This window comes from Equus caballus, chromosome 4, assembly GCF_041296265.1.
Source record: "Equus caballus isolate H_3958 breed thoroughbred chromosome 4, TB-T2T, whole genome shotgun sequence".
NCBI classification, from domain to species: domain Eukaryota; kingdom Metazoa; phylum Chordata; class Mammalia; order Perissodactyla; family Equidae; genus Equus; species Equus caballus.
This window is the reverse complement of record NC_091687.1, coordinates 14,623,227-14,642,192: the sequence shown is the minus strand read 5'-3', so window position 1 is coordinate 14,642,192 and position 18,966 is coordinate 14,623,227. Positions and strand designations below refer to the sequence as shown.

Here is an 18,966-nt window from a genome sequence, read left to right as displayed (position 1 = left end):
TCTATGTCTTCTGATTAGGCAGTTTAATCACTTACATTTGAAGTAATTACTGGTAGGAAAGACTTACTAATGCCATTTTGTTAAGTGTTATCTGTATATTCTTGCCGCTATTTTGTCCCTTGTTGCCTCTCTTACTGCCTTCTTTTGTGTTTTGCTGATTTTTTTGTGGTGGCATGCTTTGACTCCTTTCTCATTTTCTTTTGTGTGTCTTCTATAGGTATTTTTATGTGGTTACTATGGGGATAATAGAAAACATCTTAAAGTTATAATAATCTAATTTAAACTGATAACAACTTAAATTCAATTGCACACAAAAATTCTATTCCTTTACACATTTCCAACCTCCCACTTTATGTTACTCATGTCACAAATTACATCTTTTTATATCCATTAACATAGATTTAGTCATTTTTTATGCTTTGTCTTTTCAATTCTACACAGAATTAAAAATTATTTATACACCAACAAAATACTACAAGATTCCATATTTGTCTAGAACTTTTTATTTTCATATGCTTTTTTGTTGTTGTTTAGCACCCTTTTGTTTCAATTTGAAGGACTTCCCTTAGCATTTCTTACAGGGTAGGTCCAGTGGTGATTAACTCCCTCAGCTTTTACTTATCTAGGAAAGTCTTAATTTCACCTTCATTTCTGAGGGACAGTTTTGCTGGATACAGAATTCTTGGTTGTCATTTTTCTCTCAACACTTTGAATACATCATCTCTACTCCTCCTGGCCTGCAAAGCGTCTGCTGAGAACTCTGTAATAAACTTACAGAAGCTCCTCTGTATATGATGAGTCACTTTTCTCTTGCTTTTTCCAAGATTCTGCCTTTATCTGTGACTTCTGACAGTGTGATTATAATGTGTCTTGGGGCGTATGGGTCCTTGGATTTATTCTAATTGGGTTTATTAAGCATCTTGAATTTATATTCCATTTCCTTTCTCAAATTTGGGATGTTTTCAGCCACTATTTCTTCAAATAAGCTCTCTGCTCCTTTCTCTCTCTCTCTTGTCCTTCTGGGAACTCACATAATGCATATATTGATCTGCCTGATGGTGTCACCTAAGTCCCTTAAGCTTTCTTCACTTTTTGCCACTTTTTTTTTGTTCGACTAAAATTTCAAATGACCCATCTTCAAGTTTGCCGATTCTTTCCTCTGCTTTATCAAGTTTGTTGTTGAACCCTTCTTGCGATTTTTTCAACTCAGTTATTTTATTCTTTATCTCCAGAATTTGTTTGGTTCTTTTTTATAGTCTACATCTCTTTGTTGTACATTTTTGTTTTGTTCACACATTGTTTTCCTGATTTTGTTTACTTGTCTGTGTTTTTTAGCTGACTAAGCATCTTTTAGAGTTATTTTGAATTCTTTGTCAGGTAATTCATAGATCTACATTTATTTAGGGCTGGTTTCTGGAGATTTATGTTGTTCCTTAGAGTGGGCTATGTTTCCTTGTTTCTTTGTATTCCTTGTGATCATTTGTTGAGATGTGAATATCTGAAAAAACAGTCACCCTTCCCAATCTTTACAGTCTGGCTTTGTACAGGGGATGACCTTCACCAATCAGCCAGCTAGAAATTCTGGGGGCCTCCCAGACATTTTCAGGGCAGGCGGGTGTAATTTCCAAGTTAAAGAGGTTTGCCCCTATTCTCAAGAGCCTGTAACCTCTTGCTCCCCCTGGTGTCTGCCTCCGGTACAGCAGTGTGCCTCTGGTGCTATAACAAGCCACAGCGCTCTCGGTGTTCTTAGTGGTCCCCCACCTGGCATCCAAAGTATGCTACCATTTCCAGCAGCGCTGAGTTAGGAGAGACAGAAAACAGTCCCTCAAGCAGCGCGTGAAAAACCAGAATGTCGGACACACATTCTACTCTTCCCTTTCCCCCAAAGGCAGAAGCTAAGAGTTGGGAGTTTTCTCCCGACCACTATGCTGTGCCCGGGAAGGGCTATGGTGAGCAAATGCAATGAACCTTCTCACCTGCTTCAATGCAGCTCTTCTTGGTTCTGTGCAAGCCTGGGGTACGGCAACCACTTACTGGTATCTGGAGTTCTCAGAAAGGCAATTTGGTCCATATATTGTTGATAAGTTAGTGTCTCCACTGAGGAATGAGGTCCTGGGGCTTCCTATTCTACCATCTTGCTGACATTACTCCCAAATTGTCCATAACTTTTGCCATCCAAAAATGACATAACATTTAGGTATGCCGAGTTGAATAAGATTATTACTTCCCAGGCTACAATGTAAATGTTATAGTTACCTTTTTAATTCACCTTCACCAGGTAAATTCACATTGCTAGTTGTGAACATCTGGCAATGTGGGTTCTTCTAGGGCAAGGGTCATCCTCTTGTTATCCCTATCATCAAGCCCAGTATCTCCCACATAATGATAACTATCATGTAGAAGCTGCTTAATGAACGTTCTAGTATGAGTTCTGAATACTTGCCCAGAAAACAAAGGTCACTTTCATCGTTAAGGACTGTTTTCTTTTTTAAAGCCATTCATGATCTGTACATATCCACTTAGATTCTGCCTGCTTAAGTGGCTAATACCAAGGCTCCAATATAACACTGATTCTTAGTATTTTTTTCCTCATTTAAAAAAAAATTAACTTAGGTACATATTTTATTCAGATTTCCTTAGTTTTTACCTAATGTGCTTCTTCTGTTTTAGGATACTACATTACATTTAGTCATTATGCCTCTATAAGCTCTTCTTGGGTTGGAAAATTTCTCAAACTTTCCTTATTTTTTTAATGACCTTCACAGTCTTGAAGAGCAGTGGTCAGCTATTTTGTAGAACGTTCCTCAACTAAGATTTTTCTGATGTTCTCCTCATAATTAGACTGGGGTTATGTTTTGGGGAGGAAAACTACACAGCTAACGGGCCATTCGCATCACACCATATCAAGGGTACATGCTATTAACATGACTTACCGCTGTTGATGTCGACCTTGATCACCTGGTTGAGGCAATGTTTGTCTGGTTTCTCCAGCGTAAAGTTATACTCTTTTTCCCTACTTTCCATGTATACTCTTTGCAAGGAAGTCACTATGTGCAGGACACTATCCTTCTGAAAAAACTTAGCCTGTTATTTTGTAGAGCATTCCACGTTTTGGTCTGTTCAATTTTTAAAAGTGTCATCTAATTTGTTCCTTATCCCTGTATTTCCTGTAAATCTCAATTATACGGTTGATGATGTGTACATCACACCAGATGGCTTGTGATGTCAGATTGACCCATATTAGCAATCATTTGGTTAGGAAGGTAACAGCAGAGCTCTTCACTGTAAAAGGACATTTTTTCTTTGCAATTAGCAAGAAATGTATCGGGCATACTTTGGCATCTTGGTCTTCGTCCATGGACATCGATGCCATGAGAAATGATATACAAAGGGGCTGGCTCCAAAGCTCCTGAATCCTCTGGTTCCCATCAGTACTCATTCACCCAGCTGTGCGTTCAACAAACATCTACCGTAGGCCTACTAAGTTCTAGGCAGTATTTAGCTGCTGGGGCTACAGAGGGGAAAGCTGGGCTCTGTCCTCCAGGCGCACAGCCCAGTGCTACAGAAAGGTGATCAAGATAAATGTGATCAGTCTACACTGGTGAGAAGCACACGGTGCTTTCTTTGGTGATTGCCACTATAATTGTTCACCACACTTTGCTCACATACTCAAGATTTTCATTAGTTAGTGTTGAAACAAAGAGAGTTTATGATTTAAACTTCAGTTAACTAGGTCCTTTAATCTGCAAACATTCTAGTTAGTTCTAGTTGCCTCTATACAAAGACTTGTCTAGTTATTATAAAAACATAAAAATCTAAAAATCTCCGGAGGGCAGCATGGCTTAGAGGAACGAATGTAGACTTCAGAGCCCAAAAGGATTGAAGCCAAAGCTCCATCTTTCATTTTGTAGTCGTGTTACTGGCTTTGTGATCTGGCACAAATTATTTAACTTCTCTGAGCCATGGATTCCTATACACAAGCTAGAGGAAGTAGCTACCTCCAAGAGTTTTTAGGACAATTAAGCAAAATAAGATATGAAGTGCTTAGAAGAGCTCCCAAGTTCCTAGAATATAGTAAATATTTAATAAATGGTATTCCTCTTGAGAAATAGCAAAAACTATAAAGTATGCATATAAGACAATCAAGTACTCTGATTTGCGCATTTTTCCTTTAGCAGTATAAATATCACAGGAATAAAGCCAAAATAATATCATGACAGTAGCACAGGTGGAAGCTGATTCCTATTTTTCGTTAGAGTAAAAGAAGCTGGTGAGTCTCAAACCAAAGTTTGCAGATTCCCACCATCCCCCCACCCTGCAGGCCCTCCATACGCCCCCCTTATTTGTGCCTACAGTATGGGGCGTGGTCAGGGGGGTTGGGAGTCCATAGAACAATAATATATGATATGGGGTAAAGTTTTAAAGGCATAAAGATGATAGCATAGAAATCTTAGAGGCAGGAACTCTTAGCAATAGGGTCTGTGCTCCAGACAGAACATACGTCACCTTTCTGCTCAGCCAGATCCCACAGGTCCCGAGCTGCTGCCCAAGACAGTGTCATGGGGTATTCCACAAGGACATGCTTGCCAGCATTAAGAAACTGCCTTTGGAAAAAAGAGGGAGAGAGAGAGAAAATCACTTCAAATAAGCTTCACTAAAATGCCCTGCATGACAGAGAACAGAATGTTACACATGCACAAAGTCTCTGTGTGTCCACGTGCCATGAAGGATGCGGGAGACAGTCAGGGCCAGAGGATAAGGAGGACGAACTGTACCTCACGTTAGTTTCTACTATGCTGCACGAGAGTGTCTTCCTAGTTACGGGCTAATTTGAACATTCATCCATTCATCCAGTTACAGATTCAACTAGGTACTACTTACCAGTTATTTCGGAGAAGAAATAGAGACATGTTAACAGGTAAAGAGCCTGTTACCAACAACAGCTATGAACAAAGACTACAAATCCCAGGGCAGGTAGCTCTGCCTGAGGCAGCCCAAAGGGGTTTCACTAATGACATCTGAACTGGGCCTTGAAGGACAAAAGCCCTCTTCCAGGTGTAACAGGACAAGGGTATTTCCCTTTGAGCAGCATGGGCAGGGGCTGGGGCGTTTGACAGGGCTCTGGCCATTGGGATAATGGTGTGAATTTCAGCACGGCTGGGGCATGGGCTACAGGAGGAAGAGGGAAACAAAGTCCTAAAAGGAGCTGGGAGTCTGACAGTGAAGGGGCTAGAAGGCTGGGCTCAGAACATGGAATTTGATTCTCTAGATATTTTAGGGTACAAGCATGGGAATTACACGATCCCTTTCTTAAGGAAATACACTCTGGTGCCAAAGAAGGTTAAGGGGAGCCAAGGAAAGGTGTGTCTTTCCACACTAGAACTGGAGTGATGAAGAGGGAGCAGCTTACTCCTGGGGGACAGCAGGGTGGCAGCAGCTGTGGCTGAATGTCGGAACCTAGAGGGGAAGCTGAGACTCAGGGAGGCGGCCGGCACTGCCGAGGGAGCTGCCAGGTCCCGGGTGGGGCTCCTCCTTCCCAGGCTCAGTCCCACCAAAAGCTCGAAGGGCTCTCAGCTTCGCATTCAAAGGTGGGGCAGCGGGACACGCCGCTTCCCTTCTTGCTCTATAAACAATGTCATCTCCCCTCTTTGATGCCACCACTACTTCCTTACACTTTTATCCCATGGCAAAAACGCTTTATACTAAAGGAGCTCTCAGAGATAGCAAATGATGTGGAAAGGGTAAACGATCAAATACTGGAAGCTGATCCACACTTAGAAAGGACCATGACAGTTTGCTGAGGCACAGAAAAGACGCGGGCTCCGTATCCTGAGTTATAGGATGAGAAAAACGCAAGCACTGTTCAAACTACTCTCAAGAAATTCTTTACAAAGAAATAAGACACTTTAATTCTTAATGTTTCTAATGTTTTAAATTACAGTGTACTACGTAAATATTAGTTTTACTACATTTTTCATTTCCTTACACATTTATAACCAATATTGAGAATTTTTATTGTTTTGACGACAATTTTTAAAGATCATGGATCCACAGTAATCCTTCCGTTGATTACTAAGACCCCTTTGCAAGATTTCGGCTTGCCCAGTCATTCTCACAGCCCTGCACGACTGCGCAAGGCAACGATAGCCTGCGTTCAACACTCACCTGATGTAGTCCTCATGGCTGGAATTCTCACTGCAGATATAAGCAACCTCGACCTCTTGGCTGGAGAGAGCATCTTCCAAAGAAATCTGGGGCACTCCTTCAACACTCCCGAGTTCTCGTCTGTTTGAGAGTAACAGGGAAACGGAACTCAAAAGTAGGCAGAATATCGAATAAATGAGAGCCATCTCTCTCCCCTCCTCCCAACAACGTCCTGATGATCAGCTTTTGGAAATCAAGAAACGAATTTCCTCCCTCCCACTTCCAGGGCACTTTCCACCATGGAGGGAGAAAAACAGCCCCAGGGGTGAAGTCAGGGCACCAGGCATTGAGTGCCGACACTACAACTAACAGCCTGTGTGACGTGGGAGTCTCTGAATTACTTCACTTCTAAAGTAAAAAGAACTGGTCTCCTTTTATCTCATGAGAAGTGATCTCTGTGGTCACTGCCAGCTCCGAGCACTTGGCCAAACACTGTGTGTCTCAAACCGAATCCAAATCCGATACACTAACCCCTTTAAAGTGCAAACGGCTGAGTGCATTCAAGCTTCTTCACATACATCACGGCTTCCTGATGGTCAAGTACAAGGCAAGTGTCATTGCCTCCTTGATAGCTGAGCTCACAAAGCCCAGAGAGGCAGTGGCTGCCACGGCTGACCAGCAGCAGAAGCAGGACAGGAACCCTAAGCCTTCTGGCCCTTTGCAGGAAGGAGCTTCTGCTCTAGAAGAGCCGAGCACCCGGCTATCTGCACAGGCCCCAGGGCGGGGGCTGGCGCAGTCCTCCAACGGCAGCCCCCACAGAGGAAACGGGCAGAGCAGGAGGCCTTGGCCGGCTCAGAGCTCCACCCAAGCTGCAGCAGGCAGAGGGCAGTTAGGAAAGTTCAGCTGCCAAAGGGTATTATGGGAGGTTTCCTCCTACGGGTGCCACCCAATCCATACGGCTTAATTTGGCCAATACTTATTGTTTGCCTGCTGTGTGTTGGGCACTGCAGGGAAGACGTAGAGAATGAATTAAAAGTCCTCAGCTTCCAGTGAGCTCACAGGCTGGTAGCGGGAGGAAGACACACATACAGATACACAGCAACACAAGACTAACATGAGAAATGTGCCGGGGGTACAGGGAGGAGGCTGAGAGAAGGCAAGGAAAGCCTAGTTTAGAGTTTCAGAAAAGGCCTCCTGGGGAGGTGACGGACTCAGCAGGTCGGCCATGAAGAACAGGGTATTTGAGAAGGGGAACAGTGCGACAATGGCAGGGTGCCGCAGAGCAGCAGGTATGAGCTGGCCATCTTCGCACACGACCTGGGTAGTTCAGGAGCTCCCGCTGCATCCGTCACGGCAGCCAGCTGGCAGAGGACTGGGGATTACGGGAAAAGGAGAGGCCCTGCTTCAGCCTTGAGCCAGTGCTGTGCTCGATCCAGCTTCAGGTGGGGGCACACTGGGAGCCACAATGCTGGCTAACAACAACGTCGATCTCCCATTTGTGCGCAGCTCCCTTCAAGTCTTACTGGGAGAGGAAGACAGACCAAGGACAGATTCCTGGCACTTCTGGGTCTCCCTAGCGCCCAGAAGTCCACTTTAAATCCTTAAAGGAAGGGCCAGGTTTTGAGACAGGTAAACTGCAAGAAAGTAGGTCCCATAAACTAAAATATGAAAAATCTCCAGCACAGACCATCACGATGGTTACTTCTGCCTTGCGTAAGTATTTATCTGATTTCTCCAAAGCACTAGAAAGTAGAGACACGCCCAACTTGCGCACCGCACATCTCAGCCCGCAAAGTGCCTACATCTAGTTCACCGCTCATATCGATGAACGAGGTTGCACAGCGGGACTTTGGTGAGTAGTGTGTGCAAGTGGAGCAAGGAGCTGAGTGTGGGGCAGGGAAGAAGAAACACGGGTGTAAGTTCAGTTTTGGTTGAGTTATGGGAGATAAACAAATCCCTAAAGAAAAGCGGGGCTCAAAATGATCAAAGGGAAAGGAACACATGGTGTTTAAAAGATGGGCTTTGAATCAAACAGACCTGTGTCCAAATCCAGTTCTTACACTTCCTAGCTGTGTGACCTCAGGCAAATTACCTAACTCCTCTGTGGCTCAGCTTCTTTATCTGTAAAGTGGGCTTGGTGATCAAATCTACATCAAATAGTGGGTAAGCCTGGTAAAGCCCAGGGCCACTGCATGGATGGCTGTTATGATGACTAATGTACACCTTAAGCCTTCTTTCAGGCCACCCCATCACATGTTCGCTGTGCCCCTTCTGTAACTGTCAGACCCCTCTGGGCTGACTCGTTGAACATCCCAGCTGCAGGGCCAGCACTCTTCAGCTCCCAGCCCCATTCACACCGGAGATCTTGTGAGGCTGACCCCCAACACAGTTCTCTGAGTGACCCTGGGGCCGGCTCTCTCTCTCCTGGGTCTGGAGAATCTCCATGTCCCGAGGCCTAGTCCATCTCTCTGAGCTTCCCACGAATTACAAAGCACAAAGCAAATGCGAGCCACCTGGACACGAAGCCAATCAGGTTCAGGAACGCCGATGAAGGATGTGGATTCCGCAGGTCCCTTATCCGCACGGAGCCGGCTCTGCCAACGCCAACCACCACGACGCCAAACTTCCTCTCGGGCTGAAACACAAGGGACCAACGTGGAGTTTGCAAACGGTCCAGGCATCTGGCAGGGAACAGCAAAACAAAGACGCGTGGGCAGAACCAGTCTGGGTCCGACCAGCAAGGAAGGGAGCCAACCCAGAACCCACCAGAAGCCACGGCACGTAAGGGTTAAGAAAGTCCCTGAAACGCGGCTCTGAGAGAAGTCACCTCCACCCAAGACATATTTCTACGGGTGCTCTGGCCAGTGTCATCCACGGAGAAGGCTCCCACATGTGGCTCTCCATTTCTACTGCCACCTCTCCAAGGGTGGGAGATTTTCCTCTTTAAGCCATTCCTAGCCCACGTTCTGGTCCCTCTGTCCTCCCTGGATCCCTCCTCCAGGGGACACGCGACTCTCATACAGCTGCGAGTCTTCAGAGGCCTCAGCTGCTCAGTGAGCTGCTGGCGGAAGGGCAAATAGGCAAACCACGATCTGTCACCTACTCAGACTCCTCACTATGGCTTTCTGGGTTCCAACCAACTTCCCTCCCACTCTGCCATGGTAGCTTGCGTATCATTTAGGTATCCTGCTGGCGGCTGTATGCAAATCGTATTAGAGTGAAAAATCAAGTCGACTTTTGAAAGTTACCCAGCAACTCAATAGAATACAAACTGATACAATTATCTCTACACATCCCTTAACGGAGATCCTGGATGTGTCTGAGCACAGACTCGCCCCCTTCCTTCACCTCTACTGTCTGGTTGTCGCCATTTCCTGCTGATTCTGCCCCTCTCCCTGTGTCTCCCGCTCTCGTCTTGGCCCAGGCCTTCCTTGCCTCCTTACTGACAATGTAATAAATAACCAACTAGTCTCACTGCTTCTAATCTCACCCTTCCCACGGCCATCCACAGGCCTCCCAGAGCAGGCGCTTATGATGAAACTAAGTCCCTCCCCTGATAAGGCCCGTCATTTCCCCAACTGCTATGCACTGAGTGTTTGTGTCCCCCCAAAATTCACATTGAATGAAGATTGTAACCCTTTCCTGCAATATGATGGGATTAGGAGGTGGGGCCTTTGGGAGGTAATTAGGGTTAGGTGAAGTCACGAGGTAGGCGCACTCATGAGTGGCGTCAGTGTCCTTACGAGTCACGAGTCACGAGAGCTTGCTTCCTCTCTCTGGCCTCCGCCCACATGAGGACACACTGAGAAGTCGGCTGTCTGCAACCCAGAAGAGGGCTCTCACCAGACCCTGGCCATGCTGGCAGCCCGATCTCAGACTGCCGGACTCCAGAGCTGTGAGAAATCAATTTCTGAGGCTTATAAGCCACCTGGTCTGCAGTACTTTATTACAGCAGCCCAAACTGACTGAGATTCCAACCAAAGAGCGAAAAACAGCCAAGAGCAAGTTCTTTACCAAACATAGGGGACCTTCCACAGCTTGGCTCCTGCCTGCTTCTCCAGCATCACTGAGGGGTTGCCTGGAAGCCAAGAAGTCTGGAAAGCGTCTGCAGCCTGCAGCTTGGGAGGGAGTGTTCACAGGAGCTTGACAGCCTGCTAAGCCACACAGCAGCCTTGACGGACACATGAGACTGCAACTGTGCCCTGTGAACAACAGTCTCTTTCTTCAGTCTCCCAGGACTCCCAAGACTGCCTCTAACCGGCTGACTTCACACGGAGAGAGCTCTGGACAGTGTAGTTTCAGGCTGCTTTCTTTGAGTCAGGGGGGAGCATGAGAAGGAGCGGCCACAACGCCCAACTGACAACAGGCAATTGAGCCCAGTTAGTACCTTTTCAGTTACAAGTCTAGTTTTTTATTTTTATTTTTTGACAGTCTCACGTACCAAAAAGCAGTAAGGTAATCATTAGAGAAATCTGTACAGCCCAACACACACCCCGATCAAATATTTGTTTCTTCTTTAACTGAGAAAAGGAGACGAGCAATCTCACTAGGTTAAATATTTACTGCATTTCTAAGATTAACTATTGAACAGTCATATTCCAGATAACAACCAGGAACATAAGTTTCTAGCTTCAAAAGAGCCGCTAGATTAAGAAACAGCTCCATTATCTGTAATAAGCCAAATTGCTTTTTTCATTTTAGTGATGATACAAACTTGCAAACAAAACCCGGCTTGCCCAGCGTCAGACTGAATGACGAAATGTTTTACAGTTTGGTTTGGACAACATTTTCTTGCACAACTGAGACAGAGGGACAAAATAGGCGTGAAAATATTGATATTTTAAGAGTTGAGTTCCTCCTTGGGAAAGAACTTTATTTTTGAGGAAAATGAATTGCTAGGCCATTTTTCCTGAGTGTCTGCATTTTACATGAGACCTCTTCAGCATTTTCTGACAGGAAACTGCAAATCAAAGAGATGAGGGCTTCTGGTTTCTCATTCCACACGTAAGGAGCCATCCTAACAACAAGAGACAAGCTAAACAGACTGAAAAATCAACAACTCTTCCAGGATCCATAATAGAGGGGAGGACATGGGGCAAAGTGCTGCCCCAAGACTGGACAGACAGACAGGCAAATGCAGAGAACAACTTTCTGGAGCAGAGACTCAGGAGCAAAAAGCGCCTCAAGGACCAGCGCTGCGGGGGAGAGCCTGGACTGTACCTGACAAACTGCTGGACGCTCAGTGAGGACAACTCTGAGAGTTAAACACGCCAGGGACCCAGCCTTGGGGAGGGGGCCCCACAATTTGGTGAGATTTACCTCCAGGAGCTTGACCAGTTCCGCTAGCAAATATTGCAGAAATTTCCCCTCTTGCTTCCAGCAGGGAACGAGATAAAGAACCCTTTTGAAATATGCCAGAAATGTTCTTGACAAGGCCTGCCCTCAAGGGAAACTAGTTAACCAGAGCCTAACCTGCTGGGGTATTATCAGAGCCTAACTGACCTCAGGGAAGGGAAACACCCACCTCCAGGCCCCTCAGGCCATCCTGTCCCACCTAAGCAGGGAGGAAAAAAACAAGAAACAGTGTGAAGTTCATAATTCAGAGGCACAGGCTTAACAAGAGACTGAGACCTAATCCCTGGACTACAGAACGCCTCCCCTCCCCCACACCTCACCACCACGTCACTAAAGGCCTATTTACAGCTATTTCTCTCACACAGTACCTCATATCTGGCTATCAAGGAAAAATGACAACACATACCAAAAGGCAAAAATCACAATTCGAAGAGACAGAGGAAGCATCAGAACCAGACACGGCAGGGATGTTGGAATTATGAGACTGGGAATTTAAAACAACTATGATTAACACGCTAAGGTCTAATGGATAAAGCAGACAGAATGCAAGAACAGATGGGCAATGTAAGCTGAGGGATGAAATCCTGAGAAACAACCAAAAAGAAGTGCTAGAGATCAGAAACATGGAACAGAAATGAAGCAAACCTCTCATGGGCTTATTAGTGACTGGACACAGCTGAGGAAAGAGACTCAGAGCTTGACAATATCTCAGTGGTAACCTTCAAACTGAAAAGCAAAGAGAACAAAGACTGAAAAAAACAAAACAGAATATCCAAGGACTGTGGGACAACTACAAAAAGTATAATGTATGTAATGGGAAAGCCAGAAGGAGAAGAGAGAGAGAAAGGATCAGAAGAAATATTTGAAACAATAACTACTGAGAATTTCCCCAAATTAATGTCAGACACCAAACCACAGGTCCAGGAAGTTCAGGGAACACCAAGCAGAATAAACGTCCCCAAACAACGATGCTCAGGCCCATGATTTTCAAATTACAGAAAATTAAAGATAAAAGGGAACATCCAGAAGGAAGTCAGAGGAAAAAACACCCATACAGAGGAACCAAAATAAGAATTATATCTTACTTCTCCTCAGAAACCATGCAAGCAAGAAGAGAAATGTGAAACGAGTTGACAACAGTGCCTCCATTTTGCACCCTGGACTCCATCTTGTTAAAAATATGAAACTGTGCTGACCTTGCTGACTTGCCAAAAGGGAGCTATTTGCTGAGAAAGGACTTTCCAAAGGGCTGTGCAAAAATATACTTTTTGTGGAAGCAACAGGATGTCCTTGGGTAACCAATGAACTGTAACAAATTGATCCTTCCTAACAAACAACTGGGGTAACAGTTCTGGGCTCTCCTTTTTGCTATGAGCACTCCTGACCTTCAGCCCTCAGAGGTACACTTCTCTGGCTGCTGCTGAAGCCTGTCTTCCCCGAATTGCAATTCCAAGACCCCCAAATAAAGACTCTCCTTTAGTTTTGCAGTCGCCTCTTTTTTCTAAGTTGACAGAGAGAAGTGAAATATTTGAGTGTTGAGGGAAAAAACCCGCCAACCTAAAATTCTGTATCCTGGGGCCGGCCCCGTGGCCGAGTGGTTAAGTTTGTGCGCTCCGCTGCGGCAGCCCAGGGTTCGGATCCTGGGCGCGGACATGGCACCGCTCGTCAGGTCACGTTGAGGCGGCGTCCTACATACCACAACTAGAAGGACCCACAACTAAGATATACAACTATGTACGGGGGTGTTTGGGGAGATAAAGCAGGAAAAAAAAAAAGATTGGCAACAGTTGTTAGCTCAGGTGCCAATCTTTAAGAAAAATAAATAAATAAATAAAATAAAATTCTGTATCCTGTGAAATCATCCTTCAAAAGTGAAGGAGAAATAAAAAGTTCTCAGACAAAAACTTGAGGGAATCTGTTCCCAGTAGACCTGCCTTGCAAGAAATGTTAAAATAATTTCTACAGGGAGTGGGAAAATAATATAAGTTGGAAAATCACATCTATATAAAGAAAGGAAGAGCATCAAGGAAGGATGAAGTGAGGATAACACAAAAACTTTATTTTTCTTATACTTAGTTGATCTAACACAACAATTTGTTGGAAATCAAACAGCAACAAAGTAATCAATTACGTATGCTTATGTATATGTCTTACAAATGTATTTAGATACCTCCAGATGCTTATAAGTGGAATAAATGGAGCAATGACACAAAGGACAAGAGGAAGGAACTGGATCCTTCTGTTATTTCATGAGACCCACACGACCTGTGGAGCAGCATCGTGTTATTTGAAAGTGGACTTGGATTAGCTGTAAATGTATATTGCAAACTCTAGGGCAACCACTAAAAAAATTAAAAAAAAAAAAAAACCAATATGCTAAGAAAAGAGAGAAAATGGAATCAAAATGCTCAATTAAAACCACAAAAGGGAGAAAAAGAGTGGAAGACAAAAACAGGAACAAAGAACAAGGGCAACAAATAGAAAATAGTAACACACATTACTCCAACTACATCAATAATCACTTTGAACATTAATGGTCTAAATGCATCAATTAAAAGGTAGAGATTGTCAGAGTGGATCAAAAAACAAGACCCAACCATATGTCGTTTACAAAAAACCCACTTTAAATATAAAGACACACATAGACTAAAAGTAAATGGATGGAGATAAGTGTACCATGCTACAACTAACCAAAAGAAAGCAGGAGTAGCTATATTAATTTCAGGAAGGGCGTTACATAACAATAATGGGGTCCAAGAAGACATCATAATCCTTAACATGTATACCTAACAACCAAACTACATGAGGGAAAAACCCAGCAGAACTGCAAAGAGAAAGAGATGGATCCATTATCATAGTTAGAGACTTCAACACCCCTCTATCAGAAATGGACAGATGCAGCAGGCAGAAAATCAGTGAGGACACAGTTGACCTCAACACCACCATCAATTAACTGGATATAATTGACATGTCTAGACGACTTCATCCAACAACAGCATTCTTCTCAAGCTCACATGGAACACTCACAGCACATTCTGAGCCCTAAAATATACCTTAACAAATTTAAAAGAACAGAAATCAGACAGCGTCTGCTGAGGCCATAATGGAATTAAACTAGAAATCAATAACAGAAAGATAACCAGAAAATCCCAAAATATAAGGGGACTAAGTAAATCAAAGAGATGGCTAAACTGCTCTGTAGTGGTGGCTAAAACTTTGGGGTGGGAACCAGCCAACAGCAGGGGAAAGGGGAAGAAAGATGAATAGACAGGGGAAAATGCGTGCAGATTATGAAGAGGCTGAAGTACGTGGAGAAAGGAGCCAGTGAGACATGCCCAGTGGAGGGCGGACAATGGAATTCCAGAAACGAGAGTGACTAAAATTCCATTTTCAGTTGCTTGCTGTGCTCTGCCGTCTTGAACTTTTGGTAAAATGCCACTATACATACAGCCCTGCAGAGATATAAAAGGACAGGAGCAGTTACAAGATAGCAAAAAAGGGACACATACAAGGAATAGCAAAGTGACTCAAAAACTAATTCAGGACCAAATCTTAGTCACAGAGGAAGCTTGTTCCCCCTCTTGGACTCAGAGAAGCTGGTGTCTGGAGCTCCAGATCTGAAAATGACATTCAGAGAAAGTTAGGATTAAGAGAAGATGCTCTGCCAATTTAGAAAAAAATTGTTCTCAGATGAAGAGGGTAGAAAATAATGTCAAATCGCTGCAGAAGAACAAGGTGTGAGGCATGAGTGCAGGTGCTAGACTACCACTCTGGGAAGGGAAAAGGAGATTCCAAACAGTCAGGAAGAACAATCTAATGTTTTTCACCCATTGTTTACAAGGATCAAAAAGTTGACAACACATTGTTTGGCACGGGCAAACAGGCAACCTTTCGAGAGCAACTTGGAAATGTTTATCCAACAATACTCTTTGCTCCAGTAAATCCATTTCTAAGAAGGTAGCCTATGGAGCTACACAGGTGATATGACTTAGGTTTATTGCAGCCTTGCTTGTAATAGCAAAAGATTGAAAGTAACATATATGTTGTCAATAGCAGGCTGGTTATATAAGTTATGGTATACCCCTAAAATGGAATGTTATGCAGCTACAAAAAAGAACAAGGAAGTTCTTTATGTATTGAAAGGGACTGATCTCCAAGATACATTGTTGGGTGAGAAAAGTAAAATACAGAGCAGTGTAAGTTGTATGCTATAGTTTGTGTCAAAAAAGGAGGGGGCAGCTAAAAGAAAAAAATATTTGTCATAGACGTTTAGAAATCTCTCTGAACGGATAGCCAAGAAACCAGTAACACTGGTTGCCAGGGAGCATGAAAAACAGAATAGCTGGGAGGGAAGAGGACTTCTCAGGGTAAATCTTTTTCTCCCCCTAAATCCTTTCAAATTTTGAATCATGTGGATATATTCGTTATCCAAAATACAAACACTTAACATAGATACCAATGTCTGAGGGCCCCTCAGAGCAGACGAGAACTCTGCAGCATGGAGAGCCTTACCCTTACTCCCATCTGCCCTCCTGGAGCTCCCTCTACAGGGTCTGGCATTCTTGGCTGCCCCACCTCCTGGCCCTTTGCCCCTGACCATGCCCTGTCCAAAGCCCCCCAAATCCTCAACTCCTCACACCGCAGGCAACAACTGCTGCCTCCACTCACCCTTTCTGGCCGAAGCGCAATCTGGTTCTCACCACTGCGCCTCTCTGCTTTACCTCAGGCCACCTAGGACCTTCTCGTTGCCATATTCAAGGGCTTTTCCTCAGCTGCATTCTCCTGGACCTCAGGCATATCTGAAACTTAACTGGACCCTCTTTAAATTCACTCCTGCCTTGTCTTCCCCCACCTCATGCTGAGGTTTTCTTTTCACATTTCACCACTTTTCTTCTTCATCCTGCCCCCTCGACGTGCATACGTCCCAATGCTCAATGCTTGTCCCTCTGTTCTTCTCTCTTCCCCATATTCCCTCATTCCTAAGATTTCCATGACCACCTTTATGCTGAAGACTCAGCATCTGGAGCTGTGAGCCATCCTGTCCTCCACGCTCCAGTCCCCAGAAGAAATGTGAGCTGGGCATTTTCGCCTGGGCTGTCTCCCCTGACCTGGACCATTACGCTCTGTGCCAGACTCCAACCGTCCATCCCACCTGACTGGCTGTGGTCTGGACTTCTGGGCAAAGGCCAGTGACTCCACGAGTTCTAACAGGCACCCCGCTTGAAATGCATTCAGCAAACATCCTCTGAGATCAAAGGGCTGGTTGCGGCTCATGATCTTTCTCCACCTTTCCCCTCCAGCCAGCCTGAGTCACAGTACGCTTTCCTTGAAAAACTTCTGTCATGTGACTTCCTTCTTCTACATTTTCAGTGACCCACCCCCGCTCTGGACTGCATTACAAGATTATTAAACAGTCTCTGGATCATCCTATCATTTAGTCAACTGACATTTAGTGAGGACAAACTATGTATGTGGCATCATGACAGACACCGTGGGGACACTAAGATGAATGTGGCTCACAGACGGCTACACTCGAAGTCAGAGAATGGAAGGTGACAAAAAAAGAGATAAATAAAGGGCAATGGGAATTCACAGAGGGAGGTATCACTTCCAGAGAGAAAGCTCTGAGAAGCCTTCCATGTAGCAGAAATGACATCTGAACCAGATGGACAGGATTAGCTGACTACAGGAAAGAAGAAAAGCATTCATGGGCCAGAAACAGCAGGGCTTGAATCTGGGTTCTGCCTTTAATACCCTGTGGCTTAGAGCAATTTGCTTAACCCTCCTTTTCCTCATCTACAAAGCAGAGGTAATAAGAGCATCTTCCTCACAGGCATTTTGTTAGCATCAAACGGATGTGCATCACGGGAGCTATGCAGCAGATTAACTATATGTTATATCTTGAAAACACAGTGCTGAGTGGACAGAATAAGAAAGAGAACAAGCCATAAACTGTAACAAAATACAATTATTTGAATTAAATGTACATCACACAATGGTTCCCAGGAGTTAGGGGTGGGAGAGGCTGTGACAACAAAAGGGCAACAGAAGGAAATGTTTGGGAGTGAGGGTCTGAATCCTGACTGTGGTGATGGTTCCCTCAATCGATGCCTTAATTCACAGGACTGTACACCCCCCAAAAAATCAATTTTATAGTATGTAAATGTAAAAGGCATTTGTACAAAAAGAATACCATATTTTCATGAATACACGCAAACAGAAAGGTAAACATTTGGTACATGAGAACCGCTGTCTTTGGAAGGGTGAGAATGCGGATGGAGACAAAAAGGAATAAGAAGATACATACAAGAGAGGGGCCTGGCACAGACCAACCAAGACAACGTGCCATGAACTGGGGCTGAGGAGTACCCTCTGTGCCTGAGGTCTCCTCCTCTGTCCCCAAAAAGGGAAAGACAATGACCGAGGGGAGGGTAAGTAAAGCGAAGGAGAGTAAGTGCAGAATTAGGAAAGAGAGGAAGAGATGAGGAGGTGGAGAGTAAAGTAAGAGACAGATTGCAAAGTTACTATGGTCTCACTTATCAGTAAGTTCTATAAGCATAAATACCATGTCTATGTTTTTTAGCATTAGAGCTGTAAGGCCAGGTCTGGAGTCTGGCACAATGTGCTGCTGCATAAATTCTGGTGACTGATTAAGTCAAAGAAGTAACATGGAGTGTGGAAAAGGAATGAGAGGACGTCAGGCTTCTGAGCCAGGAGAACAGATGGCAGGGGTACCATTAGGGGGCCCACGAGGAGAAGCATATTTGAAGTGGGTAAAAGACAGCAAGTCTGGCTTGGGTTACAATGAGCTGGCGTGCCTGTGGAACCTCTAAATGAAGATGAGCAGTCCAGGCTTCTGGATGTACGGGTTCGAGTTGAGGAGAAAGACCTGGTTGAACAGAACCATTTGGGACACTCCTAAGCATGTAACTGATAAATAAAAGCCGTGGGATCAGAGGAGGTCCCCAGGACAGTAAGTAGGGCAAGAAGTGTCCTGGAAAACACAAACTTTTAAGGAGCAAGGAGAAGAGGAGCCTAAGAAAGAGTCTGTGAAGTCACTAGAGAGACAGGGAGAAACCCAGGGGTGTGACGGGGACACTTTAAGAACATGGTCAATAATGGCAAATGCTTCAAGGAAAATGTTTCCACCAAATCTGGCAATATGGAGGCCACTGGTGACCTTCACCTGAGAAGTTTTTAGTGGAACAGTGAAAACCAAGTCAGCCAGCAATGGGATTAGATATAAAAGGGGAGTAAGAAGGTGGTCACAGACAACAAATGATGGGTGGTGAAGGCAGAAGAGAAGGGGGACAGTCGGAGGGGGACCCTGGGCCTGGCAATGTTTTTCAAAGGTTGAAAGGAAAAAGCGATCAACAAAGGAAAGATCAAAATTATAGGACATAAGGAGAACTTAGATGGATGGAACTGTTACTGGGCCAGGTTGTATAAGCTTAATATCAATGCAAA

The 18,966-nt window shown here is 44.6% G+C and overlaps 1 protein-coding gene across 7 annotated transcripts in view; it reads right to left on the bottom strand.

The window, feature by feature from the left end:
* BLVRA (biliverdin reductase A) overlaps nucleotides 1-18,966 on the bottom strand; it is a 64,477-nt gene that overhangs the window by 25,629 nt on the left and 19,882 nt on the right. For 4 of the 7 annotated variants that reach the window (XM_070264259.1, NM_001309290.2, XM_070264260.1 and 1 more), the window contains 3 exons: nucleotides 8,658-8,779; nucleotides 6,166-6,285; nucleotides 4,507-4,604 (listed from right to left, as the gene is read on the bottom strand). In XM_070264259.1, coding sequence (XP_070120360.1) covers nucleotides 4,507-4,604; nucleotides 6,166-6,285; nucleotides 8,658-8,779 — 340 coding nt within the window. Of the gene's footprint in view, nucleotides 1-4,506; nucleotides 4,605-6,165; nucleotides 6,286-8,657; nucleotides 8,826-10,158; nucleotides 12,123-18,966 lie in introns of those variants that run through there. The other 3 variants (XM_070264258.1, XM_005609106.4, XM_014738889.3) reach the window with 2 other exon arrangements.